The sequence below is a fragment of the Megachile rotundata genome, chromosome 15 (genome assembly GCF_050947335.1).
Source record: "Megachile rotundata isolate GNS110a chromosome 15, iyMegRotu1, whole genome shotgun sequence".
Lineage (NCBI taxonomy): Eukaryota > Metazoa > Arthropoda > Insecta > Hymenoptera > Megachilidae > Megachile > Megachile rotundata.
The window spans coordinates 4,110,360-4,130,005 of record NC_134997.1 but is presented as its reverse complement, the minus strand read 5'-3'; the positions used below and the strand labels follow the sequence as shown (position 1 = coordinate 4,130,005).

Sequence of the window (19,646 nt, the reverse complement as noted above, 5' to 3'; positions counted from 1 at the left end):
TTTGCTCTATATAACAGATAAAAAGTAAGTCTTTTCTAATGCCACCTATTATTTCTTTTCAAACAAATGGTGTCAATTTTTAGTAGAAAAAGCTGATCTACAAAAAGAATTTTGCATCATTAAAGAAACCTAATTTCCTTTTCTTTCAATACGTGCTATAAAAATACCTCACAGTTTTGTAACAAGATGATTGGCCAGCAACCCATATTTAAAACTAAATTTACAATGATAAACTAATGGCGAAACATCAAGATATCACAATGTTGCGTTACAATGAAATCATTTGTTCATTAAATGTAGTACATCATTATATTATAACTTTGTTTTAATGTAATTCAATAGTATCCAGTCATAAGATAAGATTGTAAATGTCCATCAATATATTTTATGGCAATACAGGAAATAATATAATGTTGATTTTACAGTCTTATCGAAACATTCCATATTATCACCATGTATCACATTAAAGTAATGTTTACTATCTTCATAGTTTATAAAATCATGAAATATAATATTGAAATATTTATAAATACTATTAATGCTACTTCAATTAGTTTTAAGCTAGACAATCTACATGTAGGCTTCAACAAACCATCATTCCATATTCGTTAATATCTCACATTTATTACAATGTATACTTTTCCATTAGATTAGAAGTTGTTTATGAAAATCGTCATAACATTTACGACATGTAAAACGAAAACACTTGTAAAAAATTTATATCCAATTTCTTGTCCATGTATACTAGATAACAATCACTGCTATAAAACCAAACATATATTGCAATATTTTGACTAGCATACTATTAATTATATTATGTACGTATTGATTTATATATGCAACAAATATGCATATATATGCATTTGTAACGTACTTGTATATACATCATTTTTAAACATACACATTACCGCAAATACACATATATGTACTAAAAATTTCCATTTTGCCAATTTTATCCTGATTTATTAATGAAGATACTAAACATTGTCTACTATTGCCACTATTTATCGCCTTGTACTTGCTCATATTAAGATGCAGTATATCTCATATATTTGTATCTTGCAGAAACAGAACTAAATAGTAAAAATTAACATAATTATAATACACAAAATGGTCTACAAAGCAAAATCAAACTTAAAATTTTGCATAAAATGAATATCAACAAAAAAAATTGTAATTTAGTATCTAGCACATACCCAGTAGCGGGTGTGGTATATCAATAGAAAATGTATCACTAAGAAAATCCATTATTGGAGGTCAAAGCTGTTGAAACCAAATCTAACTTAACCTAACCAACCTAAATATGTTTCCTTGTCCCTCGTCATTTTATCATTCAACTTACAGATGTTTCACCTCATATAAACCCAAACCTAATAGATTTCTGAATAACAAGTTCTTCATTGATACATCACATCTCTAATTGATATTGTCCTAAATACTAAACTTTTGTCAACAAAAATTTCAGATTAAATTCAAATAATATAAACGTCAATATGCATCAATTTAATTATTTCAATGTATATTTTCACTGACGATAAAATCAAAATTACCGTGAAATTATAAAAATTATTATTATGACTTATACGAACTACAACATTTAGAACAATCAAAACAACTAGTATGCTATCTTTTTGATGACCAAGATGCACGGGTACCACTGGCTGCACCACTTGCAAACATTTGATTTTGAAGTTCTGTAACTGTTTCCTGCAGGGCTTTCTTTTCCCTTAAAAGTATTTGTATATCTTCCTGCGCAGCACTTAAATGTAATTTTGTTGTGTCAGATTCTTCTTTTATACGCATTAATTTTGCATTTTCTTCTGATATTTTTTCGAGAGTATCAAGACGACGTCGAAGGCCTTCATTGTCTGCTCTTAACTGTTTACTGGATTGTCTCAAAATGTGGAGTTCCTTTTCATAATCTATGCTTTGGATTGTTTGAGTATCAATCTCTGACAGTGTCATGAGAGAATTACTTCTGTTCAGTATGTTGACTAAAAATAGAATATTTTGATTAAATAAATAACAGAATTATATAACAAAACATGAATGGAAAACATAACAATTGTATGTTTCTAATTTTGTATTTGATTTAATGTAAATTGTAGGTAAAGAATATTTTTGATTATTTAAACTATGTATAATAAGCAATTTTGTATATGAACATAAGAATGTTTTATATTCTATAAGTTATTCATTCATGCTAATTTATATGTACTCTAAAAACTTCGATAAGCATGTATGATAAGCAAAATTGCCTATAATTTGAAAAAATAAAACATGCCTAATTAAGTGCATATCTAAAATTCTAATCATGTATAGTTTCATTAGACAATATTATTGAAGCAGTAAAGCCACTACTAGTTATCTAATTGTGTCATTAATGCTCACATTAGAAAGGCCATCTGAATGCACGAAACAATTATATAAAGTACAATATTAATTAAAAAAAAATTGATAAATTTGTAAATAAATTTGCCACTTACATAAATTCTAATAGTCTTTTTACTATAACTACATTATTATCTATAATTTATTGTTATTTTGTTCAGATAGCAAATATGTAAGAAGAATATAGACTACAAGTGGCAGATAATAACGGTGAAATTACTGTTTTATGCTGTTACTTACCAACTGGTTCGATATGAAAAACACCATCTGCATCTCGTATTATCCTGAGTTTTGAAATATTCAAATCGATAGGGATTGGTCCTGGTGAAGTTATATTGTTAGGAGGACGATCTTCATTTAAACGCAATGATATACTCTCTAAATATATCTGTAATAATAAATAATATAAAATTTTAATTTCTCTTACAAATATTGAGCTTATTACAGTTTCATTTTCTGTACCTGTAATGGTATTGGTTTAGGTATAATTTCATCTTCAATTAGATCTGTAAGTCCAGTTATTGAACTCATTGACAAGGCCAATGTTATGTCAGTAACATTAACTTCCAACTTATCTTCAAATAAATCCAAAACACTTTCTTTATTATGCACATCAATACTGCAAGTTTCTACTTCTTGTTCAGCAATATTATTTTGATTTTGAGATGAGCGTGTATTTTTATTATTCACATTTTGACTCGCTTGAGACAGCTTCCAAGCATCCGATTTTCTTTTTAAATCATGATCCAAACGTATTTTAATGCATGATCTACAGTTAGAATCTGAGGACAATTCAACCCAACCTCTAGATCGTGCACTGAATTTTGTCTAGTAAACAAAAAATATTCAAGAATAAATATACATACGAATACATACATGTGTTCTTTAAAATATATCATCGAAACATTTAAATTGCTATACTATACAAAAATTTGTTTGTCCTTTTAAATTATAAAATTTGAATGCTTCTATGAACTCAGAATTAACAAAAGAAACATTTAAAAAATATATTCTAGATACAAAGTTATTACATAAAATATCTTTTGTATGTCAGAATTATAAATTTTATTTTGTTTGTCTGTACATTTAATTAAATTTATTACATACTATTTATATTTAATAATACCAGAACTGAAAAAATTATTTAGACTTAAAACACTGCTTAAATTTTCCAATATTTTATACAAAGGTTGTAGTAGCTTTGATCTTATCAAAAATATATATTAATATACATATTTCTAATTGCAAAAACTTTTAGCAAATTGAAAGCTTAAGTTCATTCCAGCTAAGCATTATTTTTACCATGCCACATGAATTTATTACAATTTTAGAACATATACACTAAAATTTAAAATTAAATAGCTTTAAAACCTACACCTTAAAACTAAAAATATACTTCAAAAATGTTTATTAATACAAAAAAAAGTAATAACACAAATTTAATTATTACTTAAGCAACTTGGTAATCTAATAATAAGAATACATGTATACATCACATATATGTATTGAATATACATATACATGTATACAAGCATTGAATAAATATCAATAATAATCAAAAAGCTACTACTTATCATTTCAAAATGAACTAAAGGAATATATATTATTTTATTTTGTACAAGTTAACTTTAAAAATCAATCATATATTAAGTTATATTACATAACTAATGATTATATAATATAGTAAAATAATTTAATAAAAACATGCAATAAAGTGTACATAGTACAAAGCATAAATAAATATACGAGTATATACAAATAAATATATGAATATTTTGCCTATACCTTCCTTTTGACCTGCCACAAGTGCCACATAAAAACATTCACAAGAGAAGGAGAGACGCAGGAGAAGCATGCAAAAAGTTAAAAGACAAACATTGTATAAATATACATATATATGTAATATAAGATGTTTGTAATGTATGTAATATAAAGCTAACTTAAAAATTTAAAAATTATGTGGCACATAGAAATATAACTAAGAATAAAATATCAGTCACTGATACATTCCAAGTAGAACTGTACTATAAAAATTGAATGTCAATTAAATACTATAGTGTATTACTTTTCTCGTGTCTTTAAAGTTTTCATAGTAAAAACATCTCAACAAATTATAATAAAAAATTTATGGACAATATTTCCTATAAATTATCAATGTCATGTTAATTCAAAGTTTTAATTTTCAGCATAATAAAAAAGCAGTCTGTACAGTGTATAAATAAATTGAAAATTTTCTAGTAAAATTATTATGTGAAAAAATACGAAGAAACCATACAATTTTGAATTCAACAATATTTAGAACCTCAATATTTATATCTATCTAATGAATCAAAAACAGCGTAATTGTGTATAGTTAGCAAATGTTCGTTACTTAAAGTAATATAAGTTTATTTTACCTGAAACTCATCCCATGGAATAGATGAACATTCATCGTTACCAATATTTGAAACTTGAACTTTAATGGAAGTTGTGTATCCATAAGATTGCTGAACAAATTCAACTTTAGATAATTTGAATGTTGCCATAGATACCTAAAAAAAGGGTAGCAATTATAATCCGCGAAATAGAAATTATCAATTATATTATATTATGCACGATCATATTATAGACTTACAATATCCTTTCGTTTACATACACTATCCATAGATTTCTCACTTTGAGTATCAGGAGTTTCTTCAACTACTTCACTAGCTTCTTCTACTGCTGTTACTCTAAGTGTATTATCAACAGAAAACATCGCATCCAATTTTTCTTGATCTTGAAGACTAATTAAGACATAATTCTCACTATCAGAACTAACATCGCTTCGTATTGATACAGTATCACTACTACCATCTTCTGGGGAAGCTTTTAAAGCTGAATCAATAGAATTCATTAAGTTACTTAATCCTTTTTTCATAGAAGACAGTCCAACATTGAAATTATTAGGGATGAACGGTGCATTTGCTGAAGAGTCTCCTTTACTATGTTTATGTGTAGTATCAGCCGCATATCGCAAAGTAGGTAATGCTTTTTCTTCTTCTATTCCAACACATTGCTTATCATGCGTTGTGTTTGTTAATATTTGTTGATCGTGTTTATTTGTTCCATTCTGTTTAAATGTTACAACAGTTTGAGACGTATTAACAGGATGCATAAAATCCATGGACAACATTGATGATACTTCACTTTGCGGTGTCGCTACTTCAGTACTTATATTAATCTTTTTTCTATTAAAATCAACTCGATCTGTATTATTCTGCCATGGAGCAGATGAAGTTGCAATGTCATCGGCTATACTAGATGAATCTGGCATAACTGACTCTAAATCTCCTCCAGAATTTTCTTTTCCAGGAGTATGCGATGGCATGACAAAAGTTACTTCTACTTGGGGTATCAGTGCGCCAATAACGAGTGAACCTCCAGCATCAACTTTTAATATTTTATTCGAATCTATGGTTAAATACGTTGCCATCTCTGATAAAACTTCCGACAGTCTTAATAAAAACAGATATTGGTAATGATTGATCTGCACGCTAACTAAATTGCTTATGTATACAAGACCATGAATATCAGCAGTTGAAGATTTTTTTGTTAACAAATCTGATGGATCCATTGACATATAGCACCACAAAGTTAAAGGAAATGCATCGAGAAACGGTACTGGACGATTCTGTCCAACCGCACGAGCACCAAGAAAATCTCCCCAAACAGGCTCTAAATTGCAACACCATACATCTTTAGCTTCCGTCCATAGAAGCTCTCGATGCAATTGACGAGTTAATTCAGTTACAGAATTACTACTAAAATTAGGTGGTGGGTATCGAATATTATCCGTACCTACGAAAGAAGAAAACAAATGTATCTTTGTCCAGAAATTCTTATACTTAAAGGAAAACCTTGTGTGTAATATGTTTACCTGCACAATGTGCTAAAAATTTATCTGTTACGACGTGAAAATCATCTGACTTGTTTGGAAATTCTGTACCAAAAAACATCTGACCCATTTGGAAAGCATTTAAACACTGTGCTAGATCCGCTCTTGAAGATCTTTCCGTTGATCGAACATTTGTTATTGATGCTCTTGAAGTCTGGATATGCAAAGACTTTGGCCTATCCTTCTGATTAGGATAATCCTGATGACTTTCAAAAACTACCTAAAAATTTAATTGTATCATAAATATTAAAACAAAATGAAATATTAAAAATATATAAAGATGGTGTGTATTATTGCTTACTCTTGGAAGTATAGCTTCAATTTTCACATCAAAGTACATTAAATTAGTGGAAGTATGTGTTGCTTGTTTATCTTTACTTATTAAAGAATGGTATAAGTTTAATGCAAAAGAATTGAACCATAAGCACGAACAAACGTCAAAATTTACTTGAATAGGATTCAGCTGTACATAAAACTTAGGTGGCGGCACTAAAAAAACAGAAAATACATTAAGTTAACTCACTGACTTTAATCTATAATATAATTACATTTAACAGATAATAATTATTGTATGTTTACCTACATGGAAACGTGATATCTCCAGGATAATAATAATACGTAAATTCAGCATGAAGAATTGTTACATCTTCTGGAAGACAAAACTTGTCTCTGTCACCTAAGCAAAACGAGAGTACTTCAACAAAAACATAGAAACCTGAATACTTTGTTTTAAGAACATACATGCATTATGAACATATTCTGTATGACAATAAAGTGTCACATGGTTATAAAGATTAGATGAAATATGATTGGTATAGACTTTTACAGACTATTCCAACGTTATGGACAAGGCATAATGCTGTTATTCTTTTATTAAATTTAAAAGAAGAAAGATTTTTAAATTTTCTAAAAATATATTATAGACAACGATACAAGAATCCTTATTAATATTAAAAGATAATATATTATTAACCACAAATTTTTAAAATATGTACATTTTATCTATAGTAATTTGTTTTTCAAAAATTAGTTAATAATATTAATATAAAAAGTATAAAACCTTAAGCTTGAACTAGTAACATATAGTTTTGATATTTTTTCAAAATACATTTAGTGAAAAATTAAATTCGAAATAAGCTCTCTAAACAAGCCTTAAAAAACTTTCATTTATGCTATGAGCATATTACAGCTACATTGTAATTGCACGTTCAATTATTTATATACATAATAACTAGTTGTATGTATATTTATAATAACCATCAAAAATCTAGATCAAGTTTAAAATTAATACGAGCTTGTATAGTACATATATAAGAGTAAGAACATTACACGCAAAGCAACAGAACTTCTCAAACAGAAAGCAATGTTTAAATAGTTATTTTAATGCTATATTAATATAAGTACACTACAACTAGTAGTAGTTTGTACCTGATGCGTGTTTCTTCCTTGTTTGAGCTGTGCAATTATTGAATGAAATAATTATTGGTTTTATGCAAGGATTTTATATAAATCTCTTAATTTAAGGAAAAACCTAGTAAGTAAATTAATCATGCTACTTAAACAACTATACATACCTGTAACAAATTCTTTTGGTACAGGATTACGAGATGTGGTAGTTACTTTGTACAAGGTAAAGTCGTCAATTCTAATTATAATACACGTTGTCATTAATTTGGCAAGCTGTTCCAAAATATAATTTTTGACAGGATTGCCGCTGGGATGTTGCGATTTTTTTTGTTCGTTCGAGCTTGCATTTGTATTTTGAATTTGATTGCCTTTTTCTAAGTTTTCTCCTGAACCCTTTGTATTGTTAACTAAATACGAACAAATTTTTCGAATGTTTAGCTGCATTCATAAACCTATTTGTAATAATTCTTTCTTTTATTATTCTTTCAACTGCAAACCTGTAACATTTCCTTGACTTCTAGATAAAGGAGAATGCTGTGTTCTACCAGAATCAATAAGATCCATAAACTGACTCCGAAACGAAGTTAGTGACTGTTGTAACCATTGGCTGTGAGGTGTAGCATTCTCTTTGTATTTGGCCCAATGTTTCCTGTCAGCCATTGCTAAATGATATGGATAATAATCGATTTGAAATCTAATTAGTGAAATTTGTAGCGCACCACCATCTTTTAAATCAGCATGGGAAGATCTGCCATCTAAATAAATAATATTATAGTAATTTTAGCGATATTTACAATATCCTCTACAATAAATAATAAAAAATATGCAATTACTTACTGCCAGCATCATCACATAAATGTAAATCAATTCTTTGACAAAGAAAGTGATATGATGTTTCTACCACATCATATCTAGTAAATATTTTCGAAATAGCAGTATTATATTGATTTTTAGTTCTTGACTGCTGAGATATTTGTGCTTGATATTCTGGCAATACCTTGACAGACCAAAATTACATAATTTAGTACAATTATACACACATATATAAAATACTCATATTACCTCTAACTTTCTAGCTGCTTTAGTTTTACGTTCTAAAATTGTAGCTTTTTCTATCAAGCCTCCCAAGGAATCAATAAAATGGAGAGCTGCCTTCAATTGTGAATCTGTTAAAACCCATAAAAGGTCATCTAATATAAGAATCAGTCTTGATCCCATAACAAAACAATCTGAAACATATATTATTTAACCCCATTACACTCAAAATAAAGAATAGTATATGTGTTTATTATATACATTCACAATAAAAATATTTTCAACCTGATATTCTTTTTTTAATAGTAATCCGACATCTTGCTTGATTTGTAAGTAAACGTAATGGTGTAAGATTCTTATCCTTAGTACTTTGTGCTTCTATTCTAACTGTTTGCCATTCTAGCTCTTTAAAAATAAGTAACTGTCCACGATCAGGATCTTTAACTCTAGTCGTTCTAAGATCACAACGTTGCCATGTTGCAGATTTTGACTCGACAATAATCCGATTCATCTATTACAAAATTATAATTTTGCAATAATTATTATTTGTTACATAAATGATCAACATAATCAAAATATAACCTTCATTTATAAAAGATGTTACATTACATACCTGAACTGAAGCGATAAATGCAGGACTTTTAAATGTAACTGATACGGTATTAACAGCCACTGTTATACCATCAATTACTTTATGTATAAAAGAATATTTTGCAGGACCTGTGTATGAAGATAGTCCTTGGGAAGAGGATAAGTCCCTCAAATCTTCACATGTTTCTACTTCTATATGAACTTCATCCAAACTCTATAAAAATATTACAATTTAAGATATTAATTTAATGAATATAATTTTAGTTATCAAGCTACAAATGTTTGTGTAATAAATATATCAGATCATCTGATTCAAGAATGTGCACATTGTTTCACATTTTATGCTGTAAGACATCTTAGCTTTAAATCAATCCCTATATTTTTTCAATATTAGCACATAAATTATAACTGTTTCCGCATTTTAAAATATTTAAATGGATATTACTTCATAGAACTATAAAATTAAAGAACAAGCTGCTTTTTCAACATCAATTCAGATAGTTACATTTAAGTTTCATTAATATTTTTTCTTTCATAACACATCTTTGAGCACGTAGGTTTCAATAAGAAGATCTAATATATATTTAAAAATATGTATATTTACCAAAAAAATAGGAACACTTCTTAGCTTGGTCCATTGTATACGAAATGATACCTTATTGCACCAAGCACTTGTTAACCTAAGCCATGATGGCAACTCTAATAAATCTGTTAAAACTATTTCATCAAGTTCTAAATTAGTTAGTTCACCTTCTCCTTTAAATGTACTCAGATTTATTTTATCAGCCGATAAATTCTTCGTAAACCTATGCAAGCATAGAAATTCATAAATTGAACATTATATTGCAATTAAAATATAATATCACAGCTTTTTTTTAATATGATATTTAATACATATATGTAAATCTAAATATAATGCATCAAAATATATATAATATAAACATAATAACAAGGAGAAATTTTTTGCTTAAATTATTATTTGTAGACTGCTGTATATGCCAGAACAAAATCAAATATTCTTTAGTAAAATAAATAAGATCAACCATAGTTATAAATATAAATGTTTATGACACGCTTTCGTTTTCAACTTTATCAAGGGTGGTGCAATTTTTAATTACATATTGAACTAAAGATAAGACTTATTCAATAATTGAATCACGTAAGTACCTTGACAAATGTTTCAACAATTGCTTTTTAATTATCGACACCATGTTCTATTACTTTCAGTTAATTTCTACAATCACAAATATATATTTTAGCATGGTTAATTTGACAATACACATTTGCAGTGAATCAGGATTCGTTCATACATGCCACGATTACCTACGATCAACGACTTTCGACTCAAGTAGTTAGTAAATGAACTATACATTATTCTACGAGAAAGTATACGAAGTATACTTCGTTCAATGGAAGATCGTACTCACTTTGCGCAACATGACTAACTTCAATTAGATTCTTTACTAGTAAGTGCTGCCCTCATACTATTTTCTTTTCGCTCTTTCATTTATATAATAAATGATTAATAATTATAATTCATTTATACAATTGAATAAAAATATGTGATTAAGAATAAAAAGGAGATAGTGTAGAACTTATAAACTTTATTTGACTATTATCAAATTTCTATATTCCCAAATTCTGTAATTTAAAATGATTTCAAATATTCAAACATCAAACTTGTAACATACAATCGATATTATATCCGAGATAAAAAGTATACGATATAAAGAATTACTGGGTATATAATAAATGTCACAAAAGTAGTAAATACACATGTACGTAAGTTTAGTAGCAAAGTTGTTTGAACCAATCAATGTTAACTTGCGCAAAATGAATAAAACTTTGTCGACTGATGAATACAATCTCTTGTTGAACAAATTAATTTAGCCGAATAGTTGGCTACTGCACTCGCTACTAGCGCCTACAACGATTGAAGCAAAGAACTATCATGATTCCTAAATTTCAACGTAGAGTTCACAGACTTCAGAAAACATGTACATAAAACGAAAATAAATGAATAACCAGAAGCAGTTCAACATACATACAAGTTTCTTACTTGAGTTGTTAAAATTCTGGTCTTAGATTAATGTAAACTTACGATAATTATCTTCTCTTTTTATTTACGCATATATTATACAGTAGTGAGTGGTATGTATATAATCACAGTTACTGTCGTCAAATAAGTGGTCGGAATAAGCTTATGGTAAGGTGTAGTTTTGTATTAAAAAAATTAAAATTACAATTAAGATTGAGCATTTGAAAGAAAGTGATTAAAGTAAGATTTTTTTACGTACTACTCAAAAAAGGAACAAAACCGCACAAATGGTGCATTCGCCGCAGAATACATATGCTAGATTGTTAAGATCTTGCGGAAAGGTCTCCTAAAAGGAGTGCCTTTAATAAGAAATTTTTTGTTCTGGTAGTCAGATATTGAGAATCTTAAAAATGACAGAAAATCGGGGAAATTTTTCGACTCCAACCAATCAAAGTAAGTTACACGTGTCTTCGAGTTTATTGATAAATTTAAGGATTGATTTAGCTACATAACCTAGGTGTTATTTTTTCTATTGACAGAAATTCATAATTTAATTGTATACACACATAAATGTGTGTGTATGTCTCTATGTACATAAATATATATCAACATAGATGACATAGTGTTAGCAAACCTGGTAATTGTACCATTAATGTTTAGGTTCTAGCAGACCATTCAATTTTCAACATTTGGATTTTGGACCTATTAATGATGTTCAGAATGAAATGTCAGGTATTGTGTCTGCACGCTTATGTGTATATGCATTGCAGCTTTATGATAATATTTAGGATGTATATTGTATAATTATAATAACTGTTCTTATTTTATAATAGAAAAAAGAAGACAATTCAAACTTAACTTTCAAACACAAGGAAGTAATATGTCATTTAGTAATTCAACCAATTCTTCTGTTTCTAATTCAAGTGGAACTGCAGCAAGTTTACCGGTGTAAGATATCTACTAAAAAATAATTTAATTATAGTTTTAGAAGATCTTTTAATTTTCTTGTTTTTACAATAATGACAGATCTTCTCGTCCAAATTTACCTTTATCTTTGCCTAAACTACCAGCAAGATCATGTGGTAAAGTTTCACAAGAACTTCCTGACAAAGCAAGGTAATCAAAATTTATTTCAGTAACAATATATGTTAATACTATTTGTATTATAATACATTTTTTTGTAGAGATAAATTACGAATGTGTCAGTCGATGCAAAGTACTGGAAAATTGCAGCTATCACCAAATGTAATATATGATTTTACAAGTGAAGATCTTGAAGATTTAGGGGAAATAGGGCGAGGAGGATTTGGCACTGTAAATAAGATGATTCATAGGATAAGTGATACTGTTATGGCTGTGAAGGTACATAACCTAATGTTATTATTAAAATAAATTGAAATGGTCATAATTGTTTTATTTAATTATAGAGAATTCGTTCTACGGTGGATGAAAGGGAGCAAAAACAACTATTAATGGATTTAGAAGTTGTAATGAAGTCTAACGAATGCCCATGCATTGTGCAATTTTATGGAGCTTTATTTAAAGAAGTAAGTCTATAAGAAATGTTTGAAAATATCTATGTTTTAATATTGTTCCATATTTTGCTTAGGGTGACTGTTGGATTTGCATGGAACTCATGGACACCTCATTAGATATATTTTATAAGTTTATTCATGAGGTATTGAAGGAAAGGATACCAGAACGTATTTTAGGAAAAATTACTGTTGCCACAGTAAAGGCATTGAATTACCTCAAAGAAAAATTAACAATAATTCATAGAGATGTAAAACCTAGTAATATCCTATTAGATCGTCATGGTAATATAAAGCTTTGCGATTTTGGTATATCAGGACAGTTAGTAGATTCTATTGCACGAACCCGAGATGCTGGATGCAGACCATATATGGCTGTATGTATATTATCAAATTGAATAATAGAATTTTATAAGTAAATTGAGGTATCTAAATTCTTGTAATCTTTTAGCCAGAAAGGATAGATCCTCAACGTGCAAAGGGTTATGACGTTAGAAGTGATGTGTGGTCACTAGGAATTACATTAATGGAAATAGCAACTGGATATTTTCCGTATCCAAAATGGAATTCAGTTTTTGAACAACTTTACCAAGTGGTTCAAGGTGATCCACCGCGATTATCTCCTAATGAAAACGGAAATCATTTTACTATGGATTTCGTAAATTTTGTGAATACATGGTAAATTAATTTAATAGTAACTTTAAAGGTGTCTTATTTATTTAATAAAAATGACTTATTTCGTTGTTTTCATAGTTTAATTAAAGAAGAGACACAAAGGCCGAAGTACAATAAATTGTTAGAACATCCTTTTATCAGAAAGGCAGAAGAAGATACGGTTGATGTCTCAGCGTACATAAGTGGCGTTCTTGATAACATGACTCTCAGGGGATTAACGCCTTTTACTACTAATCGGCATTAAACCGATAATATAAAATAACACACATTTGTACCTTAATTTCTATAATTTTTCAGTCTTAAGATTGATTATTGTAAATGAGTAGGTTATTTGCACAATTTAGTGTAGATAGTAAAATCAATCAACATCGATCATTGTCGATAATAAATCATTTTATGTAGAATCATATTATCGTGGTACAGAGTTCTTATATACATAGCAATTAGAAGTGTTCTAATGACAAGTTGACATTTATTAAATAGTATGTAGAATGAGAAATTCTAAATCAGCTTTCTTATTAAAATTATTATAGAATTTCAATGAAACGCATTTATAAAATTATACAACAGCTGTTTCACATTCATGATTTATTTACATTTTATAATATTGGTTGATTATAAACATTTATGATGATTATTTGTAATGATTAAATTGAAATTTTTTTCAAATTGAATGTTTTAATTATGTGTATCAAGGATGAATGTTATAAAATTAGCATAGATACTGTGTTTCAGTTTTCGCAATTTTATTAATCATGTATGTATATATGATTGTGTATTAATTCAATCTATTTTGTATAAGTAGGGGAGAAGGAAAAATTATAATTATTCTCGTTGAAGTAGGTAAAAAAAAATAGGATATAAATTAAAATTTTAATATATTATCGTGATATGCTTCCTTGTTGCCGAAAATACAATAACAAAACATTACATTCGATTAAATTACAATATGCATACTACATTATTCTTAGTTGTTCTCATTCGTTTATGTGAAGATCTTATTACAAGATGAAATAATAAATCTTTTTTATTTACATGTTAATATTGCAAAAATCAAGTCTTTCATTTGTAAAGATTTACAAATTCATTATATTTGATATAAGATATTTTGTTCTTGTTTTAATAATGATGTTTGTAGATGCCCAAACAGATACACAATATATAATGTATAGAACAAATAACATGTATAAATATAATCTATGCTTGTAAATACGTACCATATAAATACATGTATATGCATTCTGTATACATATACATGACTTTTTACAATTAATGTTTGACCTATAAAAATGTTGCAAAAAGAATTATTTAACAAGGACACAAGACGCGTTTAAAAATTGGAATTTTCAGAAGAGAACAGAACAAATTAAAGCTAAATGAAGCAGATGAACTTCAACTATCTCCTTTTGTATAATATAGTGATATTATACGATTTTTAGGATTTTCGTGATATAGGAATAACAAGAAAGCAAATGTAATAGTAAAATAATATGAATTCAATTTATTTCTGAAATTTTAATATTTACAAAGATATTTTTTTAATGAAAATAAAGTATCATTTTTAAAGTAGTAAGATTATATGTATATATTGCATATATATACATATACGCGCGTGTGTGTGCGTGTGCGTGTGCGTGTGTATTTAGTACACATATTTGGCAAATAAATTTAAAGTATAATCAATCATTTTTGCAAACATATATTGTTATCGATGTAAGTATTTCATTTGTCTGTGATCGTGGTTACATCATTCATTTGAGTGAGAAAATGGCGGCGGTATCAATGGTGGTTAGATGGTGTAATAGCAATTTCAAACTTAGCATTCAATTTTCAAATAGTAGAATTTTTAACTTTAAGATTTTCCAAATTTTTAAATTTTGAATGTTCTGGGGTTTGAGATTTTTGGACTTTAAAACTTTGAAGATTTCGAACATCAGAATTTTAGAACTCTGAGACATTAAAATTAAAAAAATTTAGGTTTTCGAAATGTTAGAAAATAACGCATTATTACCGAGTAGATAACGAAAAATTATCGTTATCCAAAAAAGGTCTCGATCTAAAAAAGTATAATACCCTGTAACAAACAATATTTCATTTGAAAATTTATTGTGTCTTATGTCATTTGCATAATTACCAAATGTCCTTCAAGTTCACATTGAAGAGCACAATTTTTTCTTTTTAGGTTTTTAATTATTATCGTTGCTTTAGTGTCTGCTACTGCCAACGGTGGTTGTCGTCGGAATCAATTTCTTTGAATATTTTATGAGAGCTCCATCATTCTCTCGAAATCTATACTCACATTCGTCTATATTTATAACTTCTCGGGGTGGTATCTGGTCTTTTAACTTAACCATTGAAATACGTCCACATCATGTTTCATGTGGTGACCTATAAACATTTCTTAAGGGGATACATTAAAACCTATCATCGATCTCTATCGATCAACAGTTTTCAAGGAAACATTAAATTTTTCTAAGTAAGAGTTTACTACAACTTTTCCAATCTACTTTTGCCGTTCTTCTACAATTACTACAAATTTTTTTTACCCTATGTAAAAAACAGAACAAGGTGTACTATACGCTTGAGAGAATATAACAAATTTTGTTATTAAAATTAAAAAACTTGAAATTTTGTAAAATCTGAAAAAAATACTCGAACTGAAGTATTCTGACCTGTTACATAATTTTTAATTTCGATCTATAATACGATAATTTGTCATTTCCGGTTTTATTTAAAATTTGTTGTGCATACAAGATGGCACGTAAAGCATCGCGCTGTTAAATCCATCAATCTTTTATTTTTTATAACATTTAGCATATAAATCATTTTCGCGTTCTTCCAATTAAATACGTGAAGACTGTAAAATTAAATTTTAAATAAATGTTTGTTATGAATATAATACATAATAACAGAGACATGCTCAATGTTACTCAGCATCCCAAAAATATGGGACTACTTGCCGATCTTTAAGATTACCCGAAATTATTAAGACCTGAGAATTTAGAACGGAGAAATAATTTTATGCGGTAGTACGGTTGCTTCCCGTACAAGGAAAAGAAAGGGGTAAGGAAGGTACAGGTGAAGTTTGAAAACCAATTGTAAACAAACTAGAAGAGTTAGTTTTCTATGATAAAGTAAAATGTGCTGTAGGAAAAGAGTTATAAAAGAATAATTGCGGCAATTGGTTATGGTGGATGCTGGTAAAGCGAAAAATAGTCATGAGTCACGACCTGACACGGTATAGGGAGGGTAGCAGGTGCTGCTACCGTTGGTGCTGGTGCTGCTGGTGCTACCATTATCATTACTGCAGGGGTGACCAGCTGGATAGGCTAGCAGGGGAACGGATGTTCCCAGGAGATTATTGATCGGGCTCGTAGATACTTCCACTATGCACATGACACGGAACTTTGGTGGAACGTATTGAATCCGTATTTCTTCTCTTACATTCCAATTATCACCAAATACTCTATTTTGTTTCCTTCAGATGTACAATGAAATGCACCTAATTTATGATTTTATTATGAATTAAGACGTTGACGTTTAATAATACGCAGTATCTGTACCTGCAGGAGGGACCAGCGTGAATATTTGCGCGGGAGGGTTTCCAAATTGTGTGCTAAACGGAAATGATATTTGTCTAAGCTTGAAATACTTCAAACTTGCTTTGAAACTTTGGATGTTATAAATTAGGGATGTATTAATCTTGCAGTGCTTGAAATTTGGGACGTTTCAAGTTTTCAATGCCTCCAACTGGAACCACTTCAAGTTTGCAATATTTCAAGATTGGAGTGCTTAAAAATTGGAACAATAGAAACCTAGAACTTTTAAAATGTGAAACGCTTTAAACTTGAAACTTTTGAATTTCACAATAGTTAAGGTTTGAAACATTTTATATTTAATAGCATTTCAAAACCGCAGTATTTTAAATTTGCAATTTGAAACATATCAGCTTTGAAACACATGTCAATCCTCTAAGTACCCACTCACAAAGGATATTATGCATGGAGCTCCACAAAATTTGCTTTAAAATTTGTATGGTCCCCGTGGTCTTCTAACACACCAAATACAATGGTGGTCAGTGGTGACCAGCTCTACAAATTCAATAAAACAAGTTATACAAGCAAAAATGAAACTTTTAAGTAACTAATTGTGTAATATTGTACACCATAGAGTACACTAATAAATTAAGAAATAAAATTAAAAATTTAACTATTTGCTTTCATGTAATAATAACTTGCACTATGGTGTGTCTGACTATGTACGTTAAATTTCACTGTGTCAGGCATGGTGTTAAAGCACTGAACAACTGTACTTACAAATTACAAGGGATACTAAACAATTATCACTTTTAAGCAATCTTAATATGTTATAAAATGTCAAAAAATAATTTAAACATCAATTGGTAGTTTATCAAGTATACATAAAATATATAAGAACGCTTATCAAGTATTCCACAGTTGAAAAATATATCTTATTAATTATTGAAAGTGCGAAAGAATTACAATCATTCAAGTTCTTTAAATTAGAGGTTGAAAGTACATTTTATTAAATATCATATATGCAAAAGGATTACAATATCTCAAGTCTCCAAATTAGGAGTTGAAAGACAAATTTTATTAAACATTATAAGTGCAAAATAATTACAATTATACAAGCCGTACGAATTGGTGGTTGAAAAGTATATTGTATTAAATATTGTATTAAATCATTCAAATTAGGGGTGAAAAGTAAGTTTGGTTAAATAATGGTAGTGCAAAATGATTATAATTTGTGACTACTGAAATTATACGGCTGAGTCAAAATAATTGTAGCAATTGTATTACGTAGAATTCTGACAGACCTTTGGTCCTTTTAATAACGCCCCCGTGTTGACGTTTCAGGTGAATTTGTCAGGGAAATTTCGTCCTAACGATCTTAACGTACGTTAACCAATAATAAGCTAAGTTTGAAAATCTAACACGCCATTCTGTACGTCGTCGAATAGCTGAGCTTCTTTCCCCTCTCTTTCACGGCGGGATATCGTAAGTGACGGTCACTGCCTTCCTGATTCGATCAATGAAAGTGCCTGTACCAGAACGTCTAGGTTACGCGACCACCCCCACTTTGCTCTATGACCAACTAAATGATCTTCGGCCGCCTTTTTTCCTCTATTTTTCATACTTGGATCGTTAATATAAACATGACAGGCCAGTTTAAAATTGCCGGTGGTAAAACGTGGGTTCAGGAGAAAAAAATAATCGTTTTCTATTAATTTTCTGTCAAGAAATATTGGAATCAATCGATTATGGTACCACGCCTCCATTATCGATCAGTCTGTCGCCACTGTTGAACTATGACTGGCGAGGTGGGGTCTATCAGACCCCCAGCAATTTTTACTGATTTAAAATATGGAAATATATACGTAGTTTGTAGGTGTAGTGAGATATAATTTTTTTAATTTGATCCATGAACTTTTTAACATTTCTATGACATTCCCCATATTTTCTACCAGGTGGAATGATCACCATAAGTATATGTAAATTAATAACGCAAGACCTTGCATAAATATTATATAATTTAAATGTTTTTAAATATTACACAAATTATTTGGTGTAAGTTTCAAACCGATAGCATTACTGGTATTTTCGAGATGCATTGTTATTTTTATGAGATTAAAGAACACTAGATACAAGTATTATTCATTAAGTTTGATACAAGTATTCCTATGAACTGTAAAGGTATATAATATTAATACATCTGTAACATTTTGTTCATTTTTAAATATGATTATTCATGTAGGATGATAATAAAATAAATAAACACGCCGATGATTCATGAGCTATAAATACAGTACATTAACTGCACATTAGAATCGTTATATTCATTCGCTTGTTTTACGTCAATAACAATGAGTAATGTGATTCAAAGAATTATATGAAATATAATATTCTTCGTAAAAACGTTCTGTGTAATTGCTCGTGTTTTCCCTTTTTTTTATTGAATCATCCTGAACAACAATTATGATTCTTATATGTATAAATTCCAGTATCATATACATTATAAAATACTTCAAATTTAATGT

The 19,646-nt window shown here is 28.8% G+C and overlaps 2 protein-coding genes across 9 annotated transcripts; one reads left to right on the top strand and one right to left on the bottom strand.

The window, feature by feature from the left end:
• Positions 1–1,498: 1,498 nt before the first annotated feature.
• On the bottom strand, positions 1,499–10,780 carry LOC100881366 (bridge-like lipid transfer protein family member 3B). 7 transcript variants are annotated; one of them, XM_076540491.1, is made up of 19 exons: positions 10,651–10,780; positions 10,508–10,574; positions 9,945–10,146; positions 9,363–9,554; positions 9,035–9,260; positions 8,777–8,943; positions 8,552–8,711; positions 8,212–8,469; positions 7,882–8,121; positions 7,736–7,762; positions 6,891–6,983; positions 6,609–6,796; positions 6,290–6,527; positions 5,006–6,210; positions 4,788–4,922; positions 4,177–4,188; positions 2,854–3,219; positions 2,632–2,779; positions 1,499–1,994 (listed from the first exon to the last, which is right to left on the bottom strand). In XM_076540491.1, the coding sequence occupies exons 2-19, from the start codon at positions 10,549–10,551 to the stop codon at positions 1,624–1,626; spliced, it is 4,272 nt and encodes a 1,423-aa protein (XP_076396606.1). In that variant the 5' UTR covers positions 10,552–10,574; positions 10,651–10,780; the 3' UTR covers positions 1,499–1,623. The 7 variants fall into 7 exon arrangements, with proteins under 7 accessions (XP_076396606.1, XP_076396607.1, XP_076396611.1 ...); XM_076540492.1 differs by having other exon boundaries at positions 10,664–10,682; XM_076540495.1 differs by adding an exon at positions 2,392–2,405 and having other exon boundaries at positions 1,836–1,994; positions 10,508–10,776.
• A 395-nt stretch (positions 10,781–11,175) lies between these two features.
• On the top strand, positions 11,176–15,269 carry LOC100877670 (MAP kinase kinase 4). 2 transcript variants are annotated; one of them, XM_012292859.2, is made up of 10 exons: positions 11,176–11,546; positions 11,650–11,831; positions 12,039–12,110; positions 12,212–12,326; positions 12,405–12,494; positions 12,563–12,740; positions 12,806–12,925; positions 12,988–13,287; positions 13,362–13,588; positions 13,664–15,269. In XM_012292859.2, the coding sequence occupies exons 2-10, from the start codon at positions 11,789–11,791 to the stop codon at positions 13,827–13,829; spliced, it is 1,311 nt and encodes a 436-aa protein (XP_012148249.1). In that variant the 5' UTR covers positions 11,176–11,546; positions 11,650–11,788; the 3' UTR covers positions 13,830–15,269. The 2 variants fall into 2 exon arrangements, with proteins under 2 accessions (XP_012148249.1, XP_012148253.1); XM_012292863.2 differs by lacking the exon at positions 11,650–11,831 and having other exon boundaries at positions 11,179–11,546.
• The last annotated feature ends 4,377 nt before the right edge of the window (positions 15,270–19,646 follow it).